The sequence below is a fragment of the Pelmatolapia mariae genome, linkage group LG8 (genome assembly GCF_036321145.2).
Source record: "Pelmatolapia mariae isolate MD_Pm_ZW linkage group LG8, Pm_UMD_F_2, whole genome shotgun sequence".
In the NCBI taxonomy this organism is placed as follows: domain Eukaryota; kingdom Metazoa; phylum Chordata; class Actinopteri; order Cichliformes; family Cichlidae; genus Pelmatolapia; species Pelmatolapia mariae.
In genome coordinates this window covers 17,282,244-17,306,542 of record NC_086234.1, presented here as the reverse complement: position 1 = coordinate 17,306,542, position 24,299 = coordinate 17,282,244, and the positions used below count along the sequence as shown (strand labels likewise).

The window sequence follows — 24,299 nt, the reverse complement described above, 5'->3', positions numbered from 1 at the left end:
TTTAATTTATCTCAGGATGGCTAAAACATACCCCCTTAGATGAACCTTGGCTAGATGTAGAACAAGCACTTTGTAATAATCTAGAGATTTCAGATCTACCATTTATCAGCTCAAACATCCAACGACATGAATGCTTCAAAAGCGTCAACATTAGCTCCTCTCTGACAGCATGGTGGGAGTTTCTGAAGTTGACAGAGTCTTCATTAATCCCATGCAAACGTACACCTATCTGGAACAACCCTAATATATTACAAAACAATAATATGATAAACTTTCCAGATTGGAGTGGTAAAGGAATCAAATATTTAGAACATATATTAGAAGGAACAGAATTTATTCCATTTGACAGACTAGTTACACAATATGGGATCAACAAGAAAAGATTTTTAGAATATCAACAAATTAAATCCATAGTAAAAAAGAAATTTAAACCCGGTCAAGTTGAACTACAAACACCACCAAGTGTGGTACAGTTTGTTACTCTTAAAACCCAGAATTACTTTCCAAAATATACAGAATGCTTTCTAAAACAGATGAATCAATATCACTTCCTACTGCGAAATGGGAAGCGGATTTATCAGTTAACTTAGACCAAAACTTCTGGTCTCAGATATGCTTAAAAACCTTTCATTTAATTAGAAATCCCAGTCTTCAATTAATTCAATACAAAATACTACATAGAGTGCACTATACTGGTCAAGATGGGCTTTACGTCTACCAACAACTGCTCACACTGTCAAACCAATACACCGGACAATTATATCCATGCTCTTTGGTTTTGTCCACCAGTTCTGAAGTTTTGGCGCGAGATATGTGAAGACTTATCAAAGTGTCTGAAATTTAACATTCCAACTTCCCCTTTAGTGTGTTTGTTGGGCAGCTTAGATAATGTCACTACAGAAAAGAATTTAGCCCATATGGTTTTTACTGCCCTATGCATAGCCAAGAAAACAGTCCTCATGAACTGGAAAAATAAAAATAATCTTAATTCAAACCAATATAGAAATTATCTAATAGATGACATTAGTCTTGATACAGCCTCTGCCACCACATCAGATCAATTGCTCTGGGCTCCTTTGATCAGCTCTATCACCTAGTGGGGGTGGGGGGTCATAGTTTGGTCCCACCTTCGCTGTTGTGATTGGTGTGGGGGTAGGGACAGGCTTGGGGCGTCGGGGGATTCCCCAGGAGCGTCTTTCTTGGAGGGCTCAACCCGGGGTTGCGGTCATGGCCTATTAAGGGCTCTGTTGGCTCTTAGGTGACGGTTTCCTCGTGGCTGCGTGCAGCAGGGCTAGGGGAGGGTCTGTGCTGACGGATGTGGGTTACTGACCTGGTAGCCTGGCTGCCCCTGGGTGGGTCCGGGACGGGCGTGGGGTTCTGGGGGTGCTCCGTCTCTGGGCTGGGGCCCTGGCTGGGCCTTAGGGGCTTGGGTCCTGGTTGGTGTGTCGCCGGGGTTGCGGGTGGGTGGGTTTATGGGGGCCCAGCCCTGGCGCCGAGTGCCGCCAGTGAATCGAGCCATCTGGGGGGCTCTTCAACTGGTGGGGGAGGCTGTTACATCTTGCAGGAGGTCTCCTCTCTTCAGGAACTCACTCTGCAGGAGAGGGAGATATAGGAAAGGTGGAGGAAGATCTCAGCCTGGGCGTCTATTGTCTTGTGTAGTCTGGAAGATGAGTGGATGACGGGGTGGGTGCAGTTTTCTCTGTGGTGGGGTTGGGTGGGTTGTCCCGGGCTCTGTGGGGCGGTACACATCACTGCAAACCCCCCTGGCTTCTGCTCCGCGGCTGCTGAGTGACCCCTCATCTGGGGCTCTCCTCAGCTCTTTCTGGGATAGTGGCGCGGCTGCCCCTCTGTTGGTCTTCCTTGGTCTCTTGTGTTCTGAGGACCTCTGGATGTCTGGAGTCTTGATCTCCACCATACCTGCTTCATGCCCTGGAGGACGGGGCTGTGGTTCCCCACACCCTCTAACAGATCATTACATGAAGGAACCTTTTAAATACAAGCGCGTTCATGCTCACAGGTGTACACACGGGTGCTCACACACAAAAACTACACCCTTTTTGGCTCCTACCTCCTACCTTATTATATTTCTCTTTTTTTTCTTCTGCTTGTTTTCTCTTTTTTCTTTCTCAACAGGTGATCCAGGTGATTGATATATGTATTTTTTGTCTGTTTGTTTTGTTGGTTTTTGGTTTTTTTTTACCTTTATCACCGTTCCTCTTCCCCACTGTTTTTCTTTCCCTCTTTCTTTCTCCCCTTTCTTTTCCTCAGTCAAGTCTGTCCCGTATTTAGCAGGTTAAAATAAAATAAACAATAAAAGGCGAATCAAATAGACCAATACGACAAGGCTGGGTTGGTCCATTTGGAAAAGTAAATCCGTTCGGCATCTTTCTTTGCCTTTAGACAACAATTCTGATGGCAAAAGAGCCAAACGGGACTGGCAAAAAAAAAAAAAAAATGTTCGTGCCTGCCTGAGAAAAGTGCATAAAGAGTGTAGTGTGAGGGTTTTCCAGCCTTAAAGCATCAATAATAATGGTAAAAAATAAAGGTGGCTACTTCGTGGATTTCACCTATCGCGGATTATTTTTAGAACGAAACTCCCGCGATAAACGAAGGACCACTGTATATGTATTCAATTGAAAATCCTAAATCTCTTATCATGAATACTTTGATGGTTATATAAAACAAATATGCTATTCATATAATAAGGACTTTTCAAACAGACCAAAACTTTTGCACACAAATACGATCATCAGGGTTGCACATGGACTATCTTGGACTTACCTCAGTAAAACAACTGTACCCTTTGAACCCACAGCTAGGTCAGGAAGTTTATCACCACTCTGGTCAAAAGACGACTGACTGATTGATAAACCAAAGAACTTCAGTCCTGACTGGGCCTCAGAGCCAGTAACTCTCTGTGCACATGGAAATATTTTATTAATCACTCTGCATAGTGTGGCTTTGCATAATAGATGCATTTAATAATCTTTGTGAGTTCTTTGATGTCGTGTACCTGTGAGTAAGTAGGAATGATTCTTCCTCCTCCTTCACCATGGAATATGTAGATGCTACCTTCACCATTATTCTCCAAAGGTGCTCCAACTGCCAAATCCCTGAATCCATCTGAGTTTAGATCAGGCAGTACAGCAAGAGAAGAGCCGAACCTTCCTTTGACAGCTGCATGTCCTCTTAGTACTAAAGGATCATCAAAATTACACTCCACAAACTAAAAGCAGGAGAGTGAATATTTCAGGATCACATGATTAAAACCTGGCAAAAAAAAACTGATAAATTTAATTGCAGTAGATAAAACTGTGAATTACCAAACCAGTTAATCTGCAAACATAAACTCTTCCCTCTCTATCAGGCTCCATGTACATTGGCGCTGATATGAAGATTAGATCAGTAATGTCATCATTATTTATGTCCATGGTACACACCTCTGCCCCGAAATATTCACCAGTCTGATACTGTGTAAGGAACAAATTATTAAATGAAAAAAATCACAAAGGAAATCTAAGGAGCTTGGAAAGAAAGTGACTAAACTTTCTTAAGTTTTGTTAAGACGTTTCACCTCTCATCCAAGAGGTCTCTTCAGTTCTCAAGCTAAAATGTTGAGAGCCCCAGGTATTTAAACCCTAGTTGGGGTTGTCCTATAAGAGGATCATTGACTCATCACCTTTTGGTTTTAGAACTTAAGATGCCTCTTGAATGAGATGTGAAATGTTTTCACAAAACTTAAAGAAGTAGTTTTCTTTCTTCCCAGGCCCCTAGTCTACCATGACCTGGATGAATGACAATCTAAACAGATATGAAGAAAAATGACAACAGTTTTAAGTTCAGAAAATAATTTATATGTAGTTCACGATTTTCATTTTCAGAACATTCAGATATGTCTAGCTTTAGATACATACCTGTGGTAACAAGGGCTCAATCTTTTGGTTTTCAAAGCTTTCTCTGTTAACAGCGACCACAACTCCTCTGTGTTTATATCTTGGAGCACCAACAACTGTCAGAGAGCCATGTTGGGTTTTAGCAATTGCCATGGAGTAACCTAGGATTTAGGTATTCAAAGAGAAAGACAGATTAAGATTCATCCTCCTTTTAAATTTTGTCCATTTTCCAAAAGTATGCCTGAACACATGTGTATGAGTTAGATTGATAATAATAATAATAATACATTTTATTTGAACACTCAAGGACACTGTACACAGCAGAATAATAAAAGACGTAAAACAAATTTAAAATAGCAGAGTGGAGAGATTATGCGGGATACGCTATTTTGAACAAGTAAGTTTTGAGTTGGGACTTAAAGTGAGAGAAGGAAGTGATATTTCTTAAATCAGGAGGTAGGGAATTCCAGAGTCGAGGAGCAGAGCAGCTGAATGCCCTGCTCCCCATGGTGGCAAGACGGGGAGAGGGGACGGAGAGAGAAAGAGAAGAAGAGGATCTGAGATGGGATGGTGATCTGAACCAGATCAGAGAAATATGGAGGGGAGAGATGATGAATAGCCTTAAATGTATACAAGAGTATTTTGAAATTGATGCGATATTTGACCAGGAGCCAGTGAAGATGCTACAGGACAGATAAAACTGTATTTCTTACCAAGATAACTGTCAGGCTCCAAATACACGTCCTCGTATGTTTTCACCTTCTGGCCTCCTGTTGTGTATTGCACGTAGCCTCCCTTCCACTGGTTTGCACCAACAATAGACATCTGAATTCCCTACAGTGTAGACAGAAAACAGAAAATCCATTTTATATACAATTTATTAAACTGATTTAACTATATAATTGTATATTTGCTTTTAGATCATAAAAAGTGGCACAAAGGCACATGTGAGACTTTTTTTCAATGACTAGACTGTCTGGTGAGTTTCAGATAGTTTTAATCACCTCAGGCACATAAACTGCACTGAATCCTTCTTGAGACATTTCCATTTTCAGTGACTGTCCACTGGTTTGAGATCCTGTCAAAATAAGTGAGATGATAAAAGATAAAACAAATCAAACTCCATTTCACTTCACAAGTTATTCTTTGATTATGCTTCAAGTAATAATAATAATCATAATAATTATATTAATGAAGGAGCAGTTCAAAGGAGAATTTAATATAATGTAATCAATTTTAATTGTTGTAGCAATTACAGGAATTTTTCCAAATCATAATAATAAATTTGTTTGTACCTTCAACTGAAAAGATTTTGTCCTGCAGATTCTGTCTTATTATTTCAAGTGCATTAAAGTTCTTCACTTGAAACACATGTTTGTCTGAGGGAGACGATGCAATGGTGTCCAGTTCTCGTTTTGCTGCGTACTGAGTAAATGCGTTCCCCACCTAGGGGTTGTTGGGAAAACATATGCTTGAGTTAATAATTTACAGTTATTAAACTTTTTCACCCCCTTATAATGAAATTTAAAAAGAGGCATCATATTCTGAACTTTGATTAGAACCCAAATCCATGTTAACATTTATCTCATGCTGTAAAAAGCTTCCTGAACTGGCAATAATTGCATTTTCCACAGTATTTAAAAGAATTTGTGAAAGAATGGGTCACTTTCATCCTTTCTATATATTCCATGATTAACTGTATTATTTCAAAGTGGAGCATTTAGGAAGCACAGCAACTTAGCAATGAAGTAGCAGACCACATAAAATTACACAGTGGGGTCACTGAGCTATTTTCTCCAATTAGCATACCATCATGTAACTGTAGTCTGACCTAAAGACATTATCAGTGTGCAACTCCACATTCTGCAAGTTGAAATAATGGAAGGACTTACCCCAATAGCAAATCGAACAATGTTTTTATTCTTTGCAAGCTGCACTGAACCTCCCAGATCACTCCTGTCATTAGATTCTCCATCAGTAATTACTATCAAGACCTTCTTCACATCTGGTCTGGACCTTCCGTGTGATGTGAAAACATTTTCCCTGAAGAAGAAAAGAAGAAAAAGAAAAAAACCAAAACAAATTTCAACACAAAACATCTTGGACTCACGGGGTAAATTGCATGTGCTATTAGTATTTCACCATGTTCCATTCTTGATGCAGCTCTGCTGGTATTGTAATTTAGCCTTCAAAGGACATGTCTATGTACATTATCTCTTTTGAAGATCTTGCATTAGTCAGCCCACACAGTACTTAGTGTGGTCAGATTCACAGAAAAATCATCTGAACAGGAAGTCTTGACAATGAGTTAAATTTAGTGCTTCAGTAAGATCATGACATCTCTTACACAAGATGTTTGATGGCCTTAGCAGTATAAGTGGCTCCCCTTTGCTGAGATATTCCATCAATGTCAGTCGCAACTGATCCAGATGAGGAAAATGTCTTAAAATAAAAATGAACCTGCGGTGAACGTGAGAACTGGGAAACAGAAAACTGCAAAAAAAGGAAGAAATAATATTTCAAACATATGAAATTGTCATGAATTATGAAGCTCAATTCAAATAAGAATGCAATTATTCTGTCTCACCTGTGCATCAATTGAGAGAAATGACTGGATTAGATCTTTCACAAACTTCTTCATTGTTTGAAAGTCTCCTCTAGAAACACTTCCTGAACCATCCAACAGAAAGGCAATGTCTACTTGTGACGAGCACACTATCAAAGACATGGATTTAAAATGAAATTATTTTTATGGGTTAATTTTATCATTTTTCCCCTCACACGTTAATCATGCAAACAAAAGGATTCTCAACATTTCAGTAAATCTACTATGAATACTACATACTTAGACAAACCTCTCTTTGATGTCCTCTTGAAAAAATTGAGAGGGTATGTACTTCATGAATAAATGTAATCATATTTAAAATCATAAATCTCACTCACTTTCAGATTAAATAATTAATCAAATGAGTTTGATCCAAAAGTGCTTATAGGGATTTTACTAAAGCCTTAATTTTTTTTTACATTTATTTTTTAGGTACTTGAGAGTGATTTTGTACATTTGCACATTTTGTACATGTAGTGTACATGAAATTGCTTCGTATTGCAGAAATATAACATGCTAAATTTTGTAACTCATCTGATTACTAAATTCAATATATAATAATCACACTACAGTTACAGTTATGTTGTTACATGTATTACAAAGGTTCTTAAAATAAATGCAAGATATGGGATCAGAAAAACAAAGCATCAGGTGGGCTTTTTTTCTTCCTGTACATTTGTGTTACAATCATAGGCAGCATTGCTACAATCAGCTGATTTCAGTTGATGTGCCAGGAGGTGAAAAATGGTGGAGATGGCTACAAATTTCAGTGTTGATGACATAAGGGGAGAGGTGGAAAGTAACAAAATACAAATATATCATAAATAAATATTCACAAATATTCATAACTTTATTTTCAGGTAACTTACCAACTTTAATTGAGCATTTATTTTTCTGACAAATTTTTACTTTTACTGCTGTTGGGATTATATAATTTGCAGTGCCTTAATAATGCTATGCTTTTTATTAATAATACGTGTTATAAAGTTATATAGTGTAGTACTAAGTGGACACAGCCCTGAAAAATAAAGGCATTAGACCATGTGTCCTTGGGGAGTAGAAAGCTGCAGACTCTCACTCATGCTTGCCTGGGAAAATGTAGATAAGAGGACTCCCGGACTCTCTCATTATTGCTCTTGGGGACTCGGACTTTCTGACCACGTCATGGTCCACCTGATCCCCACGTACAGACAGAGGCTGAAGCTCTCCAAACCTGTCGTGAGGACTAAAAAACTGTGGAGCAACGAGGCTGTGGAGGAGCTTCGCATGTGTTTGGAGTGTACAGACTGGGACACAATGAAGGCTGCTTCTAACAGCTTGGACGAGTTTACGGACATTGTCACCTCCTATATCCACTTCTGTGAGGACAGCATTGTGCCATCACGCACCAGGGTGAGTTATAACAATGACAAACCCTGGTTTACTCCTAAACTCAAAAAGCTATGGCTGGAAAAGAGAAAGGCGATCAGAAGCGGAGACAGGGACTGCTACAGAGAGGCCAAGTACAGGTTCACTAAAGAAGTGGACATTGCTAAACATCAGCACTCTGAGAAGATGCAGCAGCAGATCTCAGAGAATGACTCGGCCTCTGTGTGGAAAAGTTTTAGGAATATCACCAACTACAAGCCTAAAACCCCCACTCCACTGATGACTTGCTCTTGGCCAACACCCTTAACGACTTTTACTGCCGTTTTGACGAGCCATCAAGCAGCCTTCACACCTTCAACGGCCCCAACAATAGAGACACTTTGGACGCTCATTCCCCCACCTCTCCCCCCTCCATAGAGCCATCACCACCATCAAACACTTCACCTACAACACCTCCCTCCACACCCCACACCAAGGAGGATTTCACACCACCTTCTCCCACCACAACTCTTCATATTCATGAAGCAGATGTGAGGAAGCAGTTTAAGAGCCTGAATGCTCGAAAAGCTCCTGGCCCAGACGATGTGTCTCCTGCCACCCTCAGACACTGTGCAAACGAGCTGGCCCCAGTGTTTTCTGGCATTTTCAACTCCTCACTGCAGGCATGTCATGTGCCTGCCTGCTGCAAGTCCTCTACTATAATCCCTGTCCCCAAGAAACCTAGGATCACTGGACTAAATGACTACAGACCTGTGGCTCTGACATCTGTGGTCATGAAGTCATTTGAGCGCCTGGTTCTCTCCTACCTCAAGACCCTCACGGCTCCCCTCCTGGACCCCCTGCAGTTTGCATACAGAGCCAACAGGCCTGTAGACGACGCTATCAACATGGCTCTACACTTCATCCTGCAGCATCTGGACTCCCCAGGAACCTACGCCAGGATCCTGTTTGTGGACTTCAGCTCTGCCTTCAACACCATCCTTCCAGACCATCTCCAAGGCAAGCTTTCCCAGATGAATGTGCCTGATCCCATCTGCCGGTGGATCACTGACTTCCTGACGGACAGGAAGCAGCATGTGAGGCTGGGAAAGAATGTCTCGGACTCCCGGACCATCAGCACCGGCTCCCCTCAGGGCTGTGTTCTTTCTCCTCTGCTCTTCTCCCTGTACACCAACTGCTGCACCTCCACCCACCAGTCTGTCAAGCTAATCAAGTTTGCAGATGACACCACCGTTATTGGACTCATCTCGGACGGGGATGAGTCTGCCTACAGGAGGGAGGTTGAACGTCTGGTGTCCTGGTGCAGCCACAACAACCTGGTGCTGAATGCCCAGAAGACAGTGGAGATTATTGTGGACTTCAGGAAGCACACAGCCCCACTCCCCCCCATCATCCTGACTGACACCCTCATCACCTCTGTGGACTCATTCCGCTTCCTGGGTACCACCATCACCCAGGACCTGAAGTGGGAGCCCACCATCACCTCCGTCATTAAGAAAGCCCAGCAGAGGATGTACTTCCTGAGGCAGCTGAAGAAATTCAACCTGCTAACACGGACAATGATGCAATTCTACACCGCAATCATCGAGTCCATCCTCACCTCCTCCATCACCGTGTGGTACGCTGGAGCCACTATCAGGTACAAACAGAGACTGCAGCGTGTTGTGCGCTCTGCTGAGAAGGTGATTGGCTGCAGACTTCCATCTCTGCAGGACCTGTACACCTCCAGGACACTGTTGGGCGTGCAGCTCGGATCACAGCTGACCCTTCTCACCCCGGACACAGTCTGTTTGACCTGCTCCCCTCAGGCAGGAGGCTCCGGTCCATTCGCACCAGAACCTCTCGCCATAAGAACAGTTTCTTCCCCTCTGCTGTTGGACTCATGAACAATAACCATATGACTGTTCCCACCACTAACACATGACCCTACACTGTGTTCACTGCATGTGATCAGTGCATGTTTGGCACTGATCACCACCTGCACTCATGTATATATCTATCTACTTAGCACTTTTAATTCTTATTTTTATGTCTATTTAAGCGTTATATGACAGTATGTTTGCACTAAGTACCGCAGCAATTTCCTAATGTTGTAAACCTGCTCAACATTTGGCAATAAAACCCTTTCTGATTCTGATTCTGATTCTGACCATCTCTAGTGGAAAGTTACAGAGACACTGTTGTTTAGACTAGAATGAGAGAGCTTCTATAATAAAACTGTTAGGGGCGCACCACCATTTTGAGATCCGCGGCAACGTGTCATGCAGGACGCATCTCCCTTCTAGAAGTAATGTGAAAGAGAAATAAAGTGTTAAATGGTCTGCTGAGCAGTGTTTTGTCTTCCATCAGATGCCTCTGAGGAATCAAAAGAACTCAGTGAAGTGTTCATATTTACACTGCCTACATTTTTATACAAATACCTGAACTTTCCTCTCCTAACATTTTCAAAGCATGTTCGTGCTTTAACAGTATCACAGTATATTTATAGTATAAGATAACTCACTCAGAGATGGACTCAGGAGATGAAGAAGAGAGTTTACATTTAAACATAAGGACTGCTCAGTGACACTTGTGTTTTAATTATGTATTTTCATATCGCAAAACATCCTGTAAAATCAACTGTATTCTTACTTTGTGTTATTCAAATGTTTTATTTAAATATTGGGTAGTTTTATGAAGCATAAAGAGGCTAGCTTGTTGTACTGTGGTGAACTGACAGTATAGCCCTGTGTTGGACTGATAGACAGTGGCCGTGGAGCTCATGGACAGACTTAGGTTTCATCAAGTGTAATAGATTCATTTGCATTCAAGCTCAGATTTAGTCTCTGAACTCAATCGTTATAGCAATTTTATACTGTCTAGTATAAAGATAGACAGGAATAGTGTCAGTCCAGGGAATGCCACTGAGCCACTACAACAGATCTTAGAATCTCTTTCACTGCTTGTTAATGTTAACAAATTATTTCTAATTAAGATTTAGAGATCATGCAAGCACAGAGATTGTTATAACACTGCATTCAGGTATGAAATACACATGTTTTTTGGAGCTTGTTTTTTTTTTGTTGTTAATGAGGCACTAGGACTAACGATTACATGTACATAAAAATACATACAAATTAAATTTACCATTACCTTCAAGAGAAGAAGGTACAGGTGGTCCAAATCTATTAGAAGGGTCTATCTCAAAGCACACACCATTGTACATGGTGATACTTTTGCAGTCCTTTGGAATGGTGGGACCACACACCTGAGAGGAGACAAAGTCAAGTTATCATTCATGTCAGTGGCTCTTTCCATATATGATCAAACATCACAAAAAAATGTAAATTAAAAAAAATCATTGTCCGAATCTGCTGATTTTTTTTAACTTAATCTGTTTAAAGAAACCATGCCAATTTTTCCTCATTACCATAAAATGTTCCATATTAAAGGTCCTCAAAGTGTATAAAGTATAGAAATGTGTCCTTTTAATCCTTTTTTTTAAACATAATTATTTTTCCAGCATTGAAGAGCCCCCTTAATTTCCTCAATACATTATACATCCATGTATTTGTCCTGTGTCTTATGTAAGTAGTTATAATTTAGGAGGAAAATTCAAAAGTATAAAGAATAAACATTTTCATGATTTAAATATGGCAAAGTTATTGTACCCAAAACATCAACTGAGTCTCTGGGGGGCTGTGAATTTTCTCATTATAAGAAGATCTCTGAGACAAAAAGGAGACAGGATTATGAGCCGCAGTTTGTAAACTCACCACAGTGTTTTGTGCTGTGGGATCACTTTTCATTGCCAAACCAAGAGACATGTTGACTGCAAAACCTGGTGCTGCATTGAAAGCATTTGAAATTTGTTAAAATGATCATAAAAGAAGAAAGGAAGAAAACAAGTGAAACTAATGACTGAAAAGCATCATAAGATAAAAATAAATAATAAATAAAACACTTCCCTATTTGCCATGATAGCTATCAAAAGCTCCATTAACTTTATATTGTAAACAAGAGATAAACACGATAGTGTTAACATCCCTTTGTCAGGCACATTTTCAACAAGAAGGGATGAAAAACAGAATTCAATTTCAGTATTACTTCATTTTAAAACTCTGAAAAATTTGAAAATTAGAATTTTTTTATTGGTTTACTAAGTCAATTGGTGAGTGAATATAAAATTTTAAGGCTGTGCCAGGACCTGTAGAAAACATTATTGATCACAAAATACTTACTGCAAGAGTTATACAGTAGGACATCCCATGAAGATGTTTAGAAATTAGTGGTTACCTACCTTGCAATTGTATATTTTGGCAGTTTTGGGCAGAGGTGCTGCACCTAAATATTTCTCCCCTTCCATTTTGTGAATACTGCTCCAGTGGAGCACTGATGAGCAGACTAGGAAAATAAATGCAGACAATGATGTTAGTCTAGAGAGCAAACTTTGGTTCCATTCCAAAGTATTGTATGCTTGTGTATTTATTGCTGTGGGGCATAACAGAGGTGGTAGTTCAAATAACAGCAGTAATCTTAAACAATCGTGTTGGTTAACACTCAGCATTCAACATAATAATCCTTGTTCTGTCTTACTCTGATTGTCTTTGCACCACCTGGTAGCCAAAACCAGCAGCAGAGTTACTCAGGGTCTTCCAAGCCACAGGATCAATATTGAAACAAAGTGCAGCATTTAATACTGAGAATCAAAGAAGGAAGAACATCAATAATCTTATTTAAAGCCACTGTAAAGAATGATAATGTCATTATAGCATCTCTAATTATGATTGTTTATATGCAGTATAAGAGTAAGAAGCAACTTATTCGGTCGATGAGTTGGTTTAATTCTTTTCTTAACTGTAGGTTTCTTTCATTAACACTAGGAAGCGCCAAAGTCACATATCAATACAGAAACTTAAACATTTTCTGCACTGTAAAATCTAATTAGTTCCCAGAACTCAAAAAAATTATGGAAACTCGTTGCCTCAAAAAAATTGAGTAAAGCTTAGCTAAAAATGACTAAGTTAGGACAACGTATTTATTTTGAGTACTCTGTACAAGCTCATTTGTTCCCAGAACTCAAAAAAATTGGATCAAGTTTACGTAAGATGACCAAGTTAGGGCAACTTACTCATTTTGAGTACACTGTACTCAAAATGTACACAGCCGTGTTAGTTCCCAGAACTCAAAAAAATTATGGAAACTCGTTGCCTCAAAAAAACTAAGTAAAGCTTACTTAGGATGACTGTTAGGACAACTTATACATTGCAAGTCTGCAGCATTAAGAATAACTTGATATTTCTGACTGTACAATACTAATAGTTAACCTACTGACAAACATTTCAAGTTCAACTAAATGAAAAAACAATTTGTGGTAACCTGATTATGACTAAAAATAATTAACAACACTTTTTGTAATGATGTTAAAATGAGCACAACTTTTATTTTCAAACACAACAAAGTACAACAGCCAACATACTGGACACTGTTCTGCTGAACAACAAACAATTATATTGCCATCACTGTTATAATCTTACAATGAAACAAAGTCTCAGATGTAATTATTCTGAAAATAAGTTTAGGTCTACCACAAGTTTGTTTTGTACTTACATTATTTATATAATCAAAATAAAATATTTATTGTTCTGTCACAAGTGCAGTCTCTAATTTAAACAACACATTCGTTTTTCATTCCAACACAGGAGCTGGAATGTTGTATTATTTTAAGGATGGCTTGTTTCCAGTCCAGGCATTACTGCCTGAATGACTGTCATGGATCGAGGTGATTCAAATGTAGGTGCAGAAGAAAGTCTTTAACTTCCCTTAAGTACAGTGGCAGTGGATGTGGGTTGGAGATGCAATGAGCTTGAACCTGCAGGTGACCACCTTCACTGACCACACCATCTGTGATGGAGGACTCATCTCTCCTGGTGTCCTGCAAGCAAACAATCATATTTTTTGGAACATGAACTTAATTGCTTTCTTAAAACATTTTTTTCTGCATTTGGTATAAAACAGACTCCAATTTAGACAATCTCAGGCTCCCTCCCCACCGGAGAGGTGACATTCAATGTCCCAAATTCTCAGTCTAGATAGCCGTGACCACCACGCAACACACAATATTGTCATGAAAGCATCATTTTAAAAAGGGCTATGCAAACATGGGCAATAACTTTCATTCTAATGATGTGCAAAATGATTTGGGCACAAAACAAATTTTGCTGTTAGAAAACTTGCAGACTTCACTATATACAGTGTAGACCCTCTAAACTAAGTTTGGGGGATGTGAACTTTCAAGAAATGCAGACCAAACTGTTGTTGTTTGTTTACTTACACAGCATGTCTTGTAGAATTAACTGGAGTCACAGCAACAGCACAGTGCAGTCATATCTCAAGTCTAATAACAGACAGGAAAAGATCAGTAAAGAAACAACTTCCCCAAACCAAAGCACAAACAAAACAATAAGTAAAACAGGCTGATCTAAAGTATGATTAAAGTTCAGCCTGATTAATATAAATGTCACTGACAGTTGCTAATATATTGGAAAACCAAAATACTTACCACTGAGTTGATGTCTTCCTGTCCAACAACAGGAGTGCTGGTCCCGAGCCTCAAAGACAGTAAGAAGCAAGCAGAGGGAGAAAAAACAGAACATTTTTCAGAAACTGATTTGATCCTTAATGGCTGTGCAATCATTGTAACATAGAGTTTGCTTATGTTGTTAAATAAAGGCTAGATTTGACATTAATAGATGCCACAGATGTTCTAAAGCTGCCACAAAGCATGAAAACGTCGGAGCATTTTTGCAAATATGTGATGTCTTGATAAATCGAGCAGATATTTGAAATTCACACAGCTACATTCTCGCCTGAAAATATCTTAAAAGTTTATTTTGTGACCCAGAAAAAGTAATACGTTTTTCAGCAGTGCTCCTCCGCCATTGCCGCGCTTACAAGTACGCACAGGCTCCGACAACCGCAGCCGACAAATGCGATCCTCTTTTTCACCAGACTACCCTTTCTGGGTCACAAAATAACCTTTTAAGATATTTTCAGGCGAGAATGTAGCTGAGTAATGCTCAAATATCTACTTGATTTATCAAAATATCACATATTTGCAAAAGTGCTTCCACGTTTTCGGAGAGCTCCGTTATCCACCCCCCACACCCACCCCACCCCTAACGGCTGCACCTCCCAAAGAATTTTGTCTGGGCTCTTATCTCACTTATTTATTTCAAACAATCAACAAAAAAATTCACCGACATAGTTTTATGTAAGGTTTTTAAGGCTGTGGTGTTAATTTTTAAGTAACATGAGCCCAGCGGCAGCAGCAACGCTAGGCTAACACTAACTAGCTAGCAAGATTATAAACCTGGTGCTAAACTAAGAGAAGCCACAAAATCAGTTTGAATAAGAGTAAACATTTACTCACCAAGTCAGTAAAGATCCACAGCAATGACAACAATAATATCTCCAGGTTTGCTCAATATATTCCATAACAAATGCTGGCGCCATGAACATGCGGACTGATCCGCGAGGGAGGAGGACGGTAGTCACGTGGCATTTTCAAAACACATCTTTCATCCTTCCGCCCTGAGAAGCAAAACTTCCAGCTTACTTAGTTTTTCTAAGTTAGGACAGCTCAAATTAATCGAGTTTATCAGCATTTTTGCATAAAAAGTACTGGTAACTTATTTAAATTGAGTTCTAATAACAAATTGATAAAAATTGAGTTCAGCCTATTTAATATTTTTAATTAAACACAATATTACATTTTACAGTGTGATATGATTACTGTACAGTGAAAATCTTATACCACTGCAACCATGCATAACAAAGTCTTTGTTCAGTATAAGTTATTTATTTCTGTTAAACAAAGTCTTCCTTTTTTTTAGATGTTAAAAGCAGTCAGTATGACACTGTATAATGCTAACTTTTTTTTAATTTCCTGTTTTTCTGCATGCCGCGTATGCCGTGTATTCAACAACAACAGCAGCAGCTTCATGATTTTGTAGTTTCCAGAATCTAAAAATATTTAATATTTATACCTCATCAGCATAAGACATGAGACTCAACTTCTGTTTCTTGTTATGGCGTTAACAAGAGTTAAATACAAGACTCTCATAGATTCCCCTCAGCATTTATTCACTCTTGCATATGCTATTTACATTAAATATCAAATATAACCACAGTAGGAAAGTTGGGTGCAATGTCAGAATACCATACAGTAAGTAAGCCTCACATTTTCTGTAGACCTCAACAAAACAGGCAGGTATATATAATGACTGCATAAACATACAATGATTATTTTTGGATTATTTCAGCTTGTTTTAATCAAGTTTAATCATTTGTTAATAATTAAGAATTTATTTTTTTATAATGACGACTTATGAAATACTTTTTCACTCAGTACACTTCTATAACAGAGAAACATCTTAGTAATGAACCTATTTTTACAGTCAGAAGTTACACATACAGTCACTGAGCTTATCACACATTTCAGAGGGTAGTTTGGTTCACAGGGGATAAAATATAAGGAAATGAGCATTACAAAAGTATTTCGAGATGATATAGGTTCAATAACAAATAATCAATGTTGGATCTTAACCCTTTCACGCATAGTGGATTTCAATACAGTGGACAGCTATTCAAAGGCTGTTTTCTTGTATTTGTGTCAGTGTTGATGGTTTACTTGCACATAAACCACTCTACTGGACACTGATGTGTCACTCCATACACATCAGTTGCCCATCTAAGTGAACATGTAAAAACCTCTTTGAAAAGTACATGTTTAAAAAATGAAGTTCAAAAATCTTTTTTTTGATGCCTAAAGATAAAAATAATTTAAAAAAAAGCCTGATTGAAGTTGTCATGATTCATGCATGAAAAGGTTAATACTACTCACTGTACTTTTTTAAATTTAAAATGTGTCTCTGCTGTATTTACCAGAAATTAAAATGCCAGTCATATCTCTACTGTTTGCAGACATTGATAATTGATAATAATTGAGAAAAAATCTGAAGGCACCAATTTGTCTTACCTGACAAGAATAATGTAGCACTGATTATCCAGTCCATTTTGACACTCCCAAGGAACGAGGGTAATGATAGATGAACATGAACCTACTTCTGCTGATAATGTGAGCTGAAATCAAAAATGCAGAACTCAAAAAGCAACCTCTCAAAGCTAAGACAGTCAGTTAGAGGAACTCTTATGTAGGAGTAGCTACAGTAGCAACACTGTCTCTTTGATGCTACACAACACTGTGGCGGTGTCATTTACATTTTATCTAAAAAACCATCAACTTGGTTTTAATTAAACAATAAAAACAATATGATAAACAAGATTGGAAGTTTATTACTTTTGGAGCCACAAGATGAAATTACTGTAATCATGAATAATAATTAGAATAATCAATAGCCAACCCCCCCCCCCCCCCCCCCCCCCCCACACACACACACACACACACATTTGACCAGATTACAATATCTTTCCCACTGACCATAGTATGATTAAAAAAAGCCTCTTCTTGTAAAAGAAATTAAGAAAAATGAATTACAGCACCTCCAAAATATGAAGCCATGACTTTCAGTCAGTAAGACTTGCCCCCTCCTACTTGAAGGAGGTAAGGGTATCATTGCCACTGGAACTGGGAAGTGTTGGTGAGCAATATTGAATTTGGTATGGTTGATATGGTTGATTTTGGTATCGATCAAATATTAAGTAAATACAGGTTCACTAGTGCATATATAAAGTACCATTAATAATATTTTTTAAACTTAACTATAGGTAAGAACATTGTGACATGATTTATGAGGTCAGTCATTATCAGAAAACATCACAATGTCCCATTGTTTTTCTTTGAAGTCTTTTTTTCTATTTTTTTTCTCTTTCTAATTTAAAGTTTAGTTTTGAATATTATTCAAACAAGTTAAGCATAACTGTAATGGGGAAGGCTTTAAGACCCAGGGGACCCAAGGGAGGGTATAAAAGAGGAAGTAGCAGCAAGTGCTCTTCTTCTCTCATTTGCACTGACAAGTGGCTGTGAACAATGGTTATGTGAGAAGTTGAAGAGCCTGAGAAGTTTCCATTGTCTGCTACACAAACTGTCGTTGTAAATCTCTACAGCAGAGGTTCAAAGTACAGGCTGTTTTTCTTTTAGTGTTTTTTTTTTTTAAGTTTGTTAAAATGTATTTGTATGAAATGTATTTGTATGTAATATGTAAATGTAAATGTATTTTTATTGTATTTCATCTTTTTAGTAGTGATTTTAGAAGACCACATTCAAGTTGTGCAGCAAACATAATAGTCAGCTGGAGTTATGTTAATTTAATATATTTGACATTAAAAGAAAGGATATTTATGCACTGCAATCTAATTTATATTGTATTGCCTCCTGCAGGACAGGCTGCACGTGTGAATTTGTCACTGTTTTTTCCTCCTTCTTTTCATTGCGTTTTTCTCCCAAGTTGGTTTTAGAGTAGGGTCACCTTTTAAAACTGATCTTTTTTATTCTGGGTTTGTTTTTATCTCTACTGGCCTGGTGAACCATCCCCTGGGGCTACCCTCAGGGGATGGTTACATTGCTGGCAGGTTGCACCAATAAGAGTATATTGTGGTCATTAGCGACATTTTTATTGTGATGTCTGTGAAGGTTCTCAGTCATCCAGGACATCGTAGTCAAAGGAGTTTGCAAAGAAAAGCGTCTGGACTTCTTTAAGTTGCTTGAAGACGTTTCACCTCTCATCTGAGAAGCTTCTTCAAGGTCAAATGGCCGAGAGTCCCAGATTTAAACCCAGTGGGAGTATCCCCCCAAAGAGGGACAAAGGACCCCCTGGTGATCCTCTAATCACATGAGCCAAGGTGTGAAGGCGGGTGTGGGACCTAATCAGCCACGGTTTCGGGTGAGCTCATTGTGAAACCTGGCCCCACCTTGTCATGTGAATTCCTGAGGTCAGATGGCCCAGGATGTGAGTGGGCATTAAGGCGTCTGGGGAGGGAACTCAAAAAGAGGCCATCTATGTCCACTGTGAGCGACCATCTTTGAACAGAGGCGGTGGTTTACGACACCAACTGTCTGCCATCTATAATCCAGTTTTGAGTTCCCTCCCCAGACTTATGGTTTTTATGTTATTTCCTAATTCCAAATATGTACCCGCCCCCCACAAAAAAATGTGGCTATCCAGATTTGGGACCAGACTCTCCTTCTTCCATCCTCCCCAAACCCTACCCCCTTAGAAACTGTGTCTGCTCCCAGACCACCCAAAACAACAATACCGAATTGCAGTTTAAACTGGCTGGCTTCACCCTAGTCCACTGTTTAACCTGGTTTAATGATTAGCTTTGTGTCAATAACCTTGCCTTAGACACCAACAAAACTGACACCATGACCATAAATCCTCCCAATTTATAATTGGTCAGACTCTTACTTCCTTTTGCTCAACTGCTAAATCCAGTGTTCCGAATTTACTGTAATGTTTCCTTCCTCTCCTGGTTTTGACCTGCTTATAAAATCTACTTCTCATTCCCATTTTTCTAAATTTAAATCTAAACATTTCAGCTTTATTGCTGGATGCAAATCAATACAAAACTAAACTGAGGAAAATTCTAATAATAATCATCATCATCATCATCATCTCGGGGAAACACAGAGAGGTACAAAACCATGAGGGAGGATGCGACACGGAACTGAGGTAGACGCGGACATAAATACACAGAAAGATAACGAGGGACATGGAGGACACGGAGAACACAGCTGACACAAATAATCATAACGAGACAGGGCAGGATCAAGCACAACATGACATACACTGACGGGAGACTATCAGAGTAAAACAGGTAGTACACAGAGACGCAGACTGGAGGGGGCGAGAGAAAACGGAGGAGCATGGAGAGCACAGACATGACGGGCAGGGGAAACATGGAAAAAAACAGGAGGGGAAGCGAGGCACAAGAACTCGCAATTAAATAAACACAGAGACACAGAGGGAAACGGGGCAAAGACACAAGGGGGAATCTAATAAACTTAATCTAACAACCTAGGAACCTTAGAATAAATCCTTAAAATAACAAATGAACTTTTAAGAAATGAATCTTAAAGTCAATTCTTGAACGTATTGGAAGCCAGTGTAAACGAGCCAAGACTGGAGAAATAGAGTCGCGTTTACATCTGCCTGTCAAGAGATGGGCTGGAGCATGCTAAACAAGCTGAAGACGAGAGTGCAGAGCCTGGCTGATACCAAAATAAAGACTGTTACAGTGGTCAACCTTGGATGAAATAAATGCATGAGATTAAAGACAAAGGGGGACAAAGTTTTTCAGTCTGTGGCACCACAACTTTGGAACATTCTCACACTACAATGACATTTAGCTGACTCTGTGGACTACTGTAAAACCCAGCTGAAAATCTTATTGTTTAACCAGGCTTTTTGTTGATGCTTTTATTAATTTAATTTATTTGTCTTTGTTATGACATTTAATTTGCTGATTTATTTTGCTTTGTGTACAACGCTTTGTGACTACTTGTCTGTGAAAATAAATGTTAACTTATAGAAATGCTGGTTTGAATGGGGAGGAGGCCATTTACGTGAAAAGGGAACAAACACGAATAGGAAGAAGAAGCCTTAAAGTATATTTTTTTACATCTTACAATGCTGAGATTGCAGCCATTCCCCAACATGCACCAAACTATCCGGTCAATTTTATTAGACAAATGAAGTGAGGTAATAATTCTGCTGACATAGAAAAAAAATGCAGAAGTTATACAGTGACTTCTCAAAGCTAATTAAAATTTTCAATTAATTAACCATCTGGCAGATGGCTGCCCCTCACTGAGCCTGTGTGAGGGCAGTGAGACTGGAAGAAAGCCAATCTGTGGAAGATGGTCAAAGATTTATAACAACTAATGTTTTTCTGTGGTGTATAAATGCATATAGTAAAATTAGGTGCATGAATAAAAACAATTGCATCACGGGAAACCCTGGCTCGGGGTTACCTGATACCTAAAACTATGTTGGATCAAAAAATAAAGTGTTATGCCTAGTCTTAAAAGTAGAGAGAGTGTCTGTCTTACAAATCCAAACACGGTGCTGCAGAACCTGAAAGCTGAAGGTCATGCAACTGCTTGTACTGTATTTCTGTATTGTCATCAATTGTGAATCCTGAATAAAACAAATAAACCACTCCTCTGCAGATCAGTTAGCTGTTTTACAACTACTCGTTGAAAATGTTTTAGACAAAAGTTTGACCTGTTTGTAAAGCTGCTTGTACTGTATTTCTGTATTGTGATCAATTGTGAATCCTGAATGAAACTACAAACAAACCACTCCTCTGCAGAAGATCAGTTAGCCATTTTACAACTGTTGGAGTCAAATTGTTGAATGTTGTCATTGTGTTTCTTAAACCTGTAAAGTCTTAGTTCAAGCAGCATGATTAAAGACATTCCTTTGTCTTTGACCACCTCTCCAGCCACTCTGGTGCTGGGGGAGGTTTTATTAGGCACATCTTATCTTGTGTTGTAAGCTTCCTGCTTTTATGATCCTTTTGTTAAGCAGGAGGTCACACAAACGCACCCCCATGACACACACACACACACACACACACACACACACACACACGTTCTTGCACATGCATAGACATGCATACACCTGCACACACATACACACATAGTGCCTTGTCTTTTAGAACCATTGGGGGGTTTTACACGCTGGGAGGTGCTTGTGTTGTGTAAACTGTAACTGTCATGGGAATAAAAGGCTACGAGGAGGGCTACACTTTGAAGGAGTTGGGCTGGAGACAGGTGAGGAGCGTTAAGCTCCACAGCCTGGTTCTGAACTAGCCTTTCCTCGTTAGCGAGTAAAAGACCGGTTGAAGATGTTCTGTCTTGTTTTTGTTCTTCATGAGGAATAAGTCTCTAAACTAGCGGGGTCTGTGGAAGCGCAGACTCAACAACAACTACTCTTTGAAAATGTTTTAGACAAAAGGGAATTTGAGATTAACTAGACAGCTGGCTCAAGTGACTGTATTTTCAGTCATAGTACTGCCAGTCCAAGTGGTATGTACCTCATTAACAGGGATAGACTGATCCCATACATTTACACATATACGTATGATCAGAGGAAGTCCTATGTAGGCTGAGCTACAATACTGACACTATTGTCAGGTTTTTTTGTTTTGTTTTTTGGGGGGCGGGGGGTGATCCAGTCCTGGATCCTATTGTGATCCAGTCCTTTTTTTAAATAAACACTAATAGCACTTTTGCTTCCATATGAAGTTATTTTTAATCATAAATAATAATTAAAAAAATAACTAACCAACTAACTTCAGTTCTTGTTAACTGTTGTGAAAATAAATTGATAGATGGTTTTACTCAGATGATACTCCATTTTTGTCACTTTCAATTGTACATAAGAAATAATTGAATGATTGTAGAGAATCAATTTCCAGTTTATAGTATGCATATAAAAGAATATGCATGGTTTTCATTTCATGCTTGTTTGACGAAATCAGCAGATCATCCTTTAAAGCAACCTCCTTACAAGAAGCCTAAAAATAAAAAGGGTAATTTTGCCTGACTTCCTTTGCACTCTCATCCAGTTCCTGTAAGTCAGAAAATCTTATAATTTGCTAATTCTATATTATGCATGCAGCATGAGTTGGTCAAATAGGCCTATATTAGATATTTTGCTTCATCATCAACATTTTTTTTTCTCAAGTCTAAACTAATTTTGCTAATTGTGGGCATTATATTCTCTCAAGTGACAACACAAAACATAACTGAGGTTTTCATACTGTGTGTAAATTGGAAGATGACTCCTAGTCTTAACTTGAATTTAAAAGATTAGAGCATTACAAAGCACATCATTGCACATCAGTAGTTTTGGCTGAATATAAATGTCAGTTTTTTTCAGGGGCCTAATAATAAAGTATGATGGGGAATGCTATGTTTAAAATCCCTTATGAAAGCAATTGGGAAATGTTTTAACAAAAACATTAAAATTCATAGGTGGGCTAATAATTTTGTTTTCAACTGTATTTCATTTTCTCCTCCCCCCGTTTTTCTCCACCAAATTTGGATGAAAATAACTGATATGCTAAAGGTATGAAGAATAAGGCAGTTCTTCCATTTCCCACTCTTACAGAAATGCTTGCTCATAGGGGGTGATCTGATGGTTGTGGTTTTCTCTGTATTACTGTGGGGTCCTTACTTTACAATATATATATAATAAAATTGAAATGAATTTATATGCATCAATTCTTTTAAAACTTTCTCTTTTTCAGTCCTTTGACTGACTAAAATGTGCAGTGATGTTTCTGCATAGTAATCTTGAGAGACAGACATAAACTGTAAAAGGTTGACTCTAAGTGGATTTCCTGGACCTACTGCAGAAGTTATCAGTGAGGTACAGTACAAAGACAATGTTAAGAAGCACTAACTTCAAGCTTTGGTTTATGGATGCACAGTCTGGAAATTAAAAAGCCTCTCGTCAGTGGATGGAATACAGAACAAAGAGACACCTACCTGGAATGCATCAGTGTGCCAAGGTAACTTCCACTTCAGGGACTACCTTATACCTGCCCTCGCTGGATGAATCAATATTTCTATTCAGTGGCTTTGTCAGTACTGACATACTGACTTTACTTGACTCTGAGACTTCCATCTTAAGGACATTTTGGCCAATGTTCAGTCACTTTTGATTTGATACACAGTCTGATACATAATTGAGGTGCCATATTTACTTGCATACTTCCTGCTTATATCCAAGGATTCACTGACGAGTACGCAGTGAGAATGTTATACACTCACAAAACACAAATGTCTGTGACATACAAGAGGGCATCAGGACTGTCCTTTGTTCTTACAAAACTTCAAAAACTGTAGAATAGCTGCTGCAATCGAATACTTACGCTATACCTCCAGAGTCACCAGAATTTAAGCATACTAATGAGGGGCTATGCTTGCCTTCTTCATGGTCTTGGAGCTAGAAACAGCATATATTTAAAGAAAGTACTAAAGACTGAGAGGGATAAGTTTACTACTTCTCTACTATACACAACATTTTGCAAAAAAAATTTTAGTTGATTTTTTGTTTTAATATATAAAGATGCTTTTAAAATAGATGCTTTTAGATATTATTAGTATTTCAGTTCACCGAATTCCAATCTTGTGGGACCAATGTACACAATATACAATACAATACATTCAAAGGACAAAAATCATATTTAATCAACATCAGAGGGAAAATGAAAGTCATGCAATGTGCAGTTTGATTTTTTATTTATTAGGTTGGCTCACTCTTAGTGGGGAGAGGTTATGCTCTGTTTCAATAGAACCAATCTAATTTACCTACTTGTTATACATGTTGCTAACAAATTCCAGGTATTGCAATATTCCACACACAGAGCTGAATTCTTTATTTAAAAAAAGAGCATTTCTGTGAAAAATACAGCTCAAT

General features: G+C 38.6%; 1 protein-coding gene and 1 long non-coding RNA gene across 2 annotated transcripts in view; both read right to left on the bottom strand.

Moving 5' to 3' along the window:
* LOC134632949 (integrin alpha-M-like) overlaps positions 1 to 16,922 on the bottom strand; it is a 41,338-nt gene extending 24,416 nt beyond the window's left edge. The window contains exons 1-15 of the mRNA XM_063481831.1: positions 16,886 to 16,922; positions 12,442 to 12,544; positions 12,146 to 12,249; positions 11,622 to 11,692; positions 10,999 to 11,113; positions 6,481 to 6,608; positions 6,241 to 6,386; positions 5,786 to 5,936; positions 5,189 to 5,339; positions 4,898 to 4,971; positions 4,607 to 4,727; positions 3,915 to 4,054; positions 3,324 to 3,470; positions 3,014 to 3,226; positions 2,782 to 2,915 (exon numbers count right to left, since the gene is read on the bottom strand). Of these exons, the coding sequence (XP_063337901.1) occupies positions 2,782 to 2,915; positions 3,014 to 3,226; positions 3,324 to 3,470; positions 3,915 to 4,054; positions 4,607 to 4,727; positions 4,898 to 4,971; positions 5,189 to 5,339; positions 5,786 to 5,936; positions 6,241 to 6,386; positions 6,481 to 6,608; positions 10,999 to 11,113; positions 11,622 to 11,692; positions 12,146 to 12,249; positions 12,442 to 12,544; positions 16,886 to 16,922 (1,835 nt within the window). The remainder of the gene's footprint in view (positions 1 to 2,781; positions 2,916 to 3,013; positions 3,227 to 3,323; positions 3,471 to 3,914; positions 4,055 to 4,606; positions 4,728 to 4,897; positions 4,972 to 5,188; positions 5,340 to 5,785; positions 5,937 to 6,240; positions 6,387 to 6,480; positions 6,609 to 10,998; positions 11,114 to 11,621; positions 11,693 to 12,145; positions 12,250 to 12,441; positions 12,545 to 16,885) is intronic.
* Positions 13,434 to 15,359, bottom strand: LOC134633362 (uncharacterized). The gene is made up of 4 exons (XR_010094722.1): positions 15,278 to 15,359; positions 14,408 to 14,456; positions 14,180 to 14,242; positions 13,434 to 13,780 (listed from the first exon to the last, which is right to left on the bottom strand). It is a non-coding gene; the product is annotated as an uncharacterized LOC134633362 (long non-coding RNA).
* Positions 16,923 to 24,299: the final 7,377 nt, after the last annotated feature.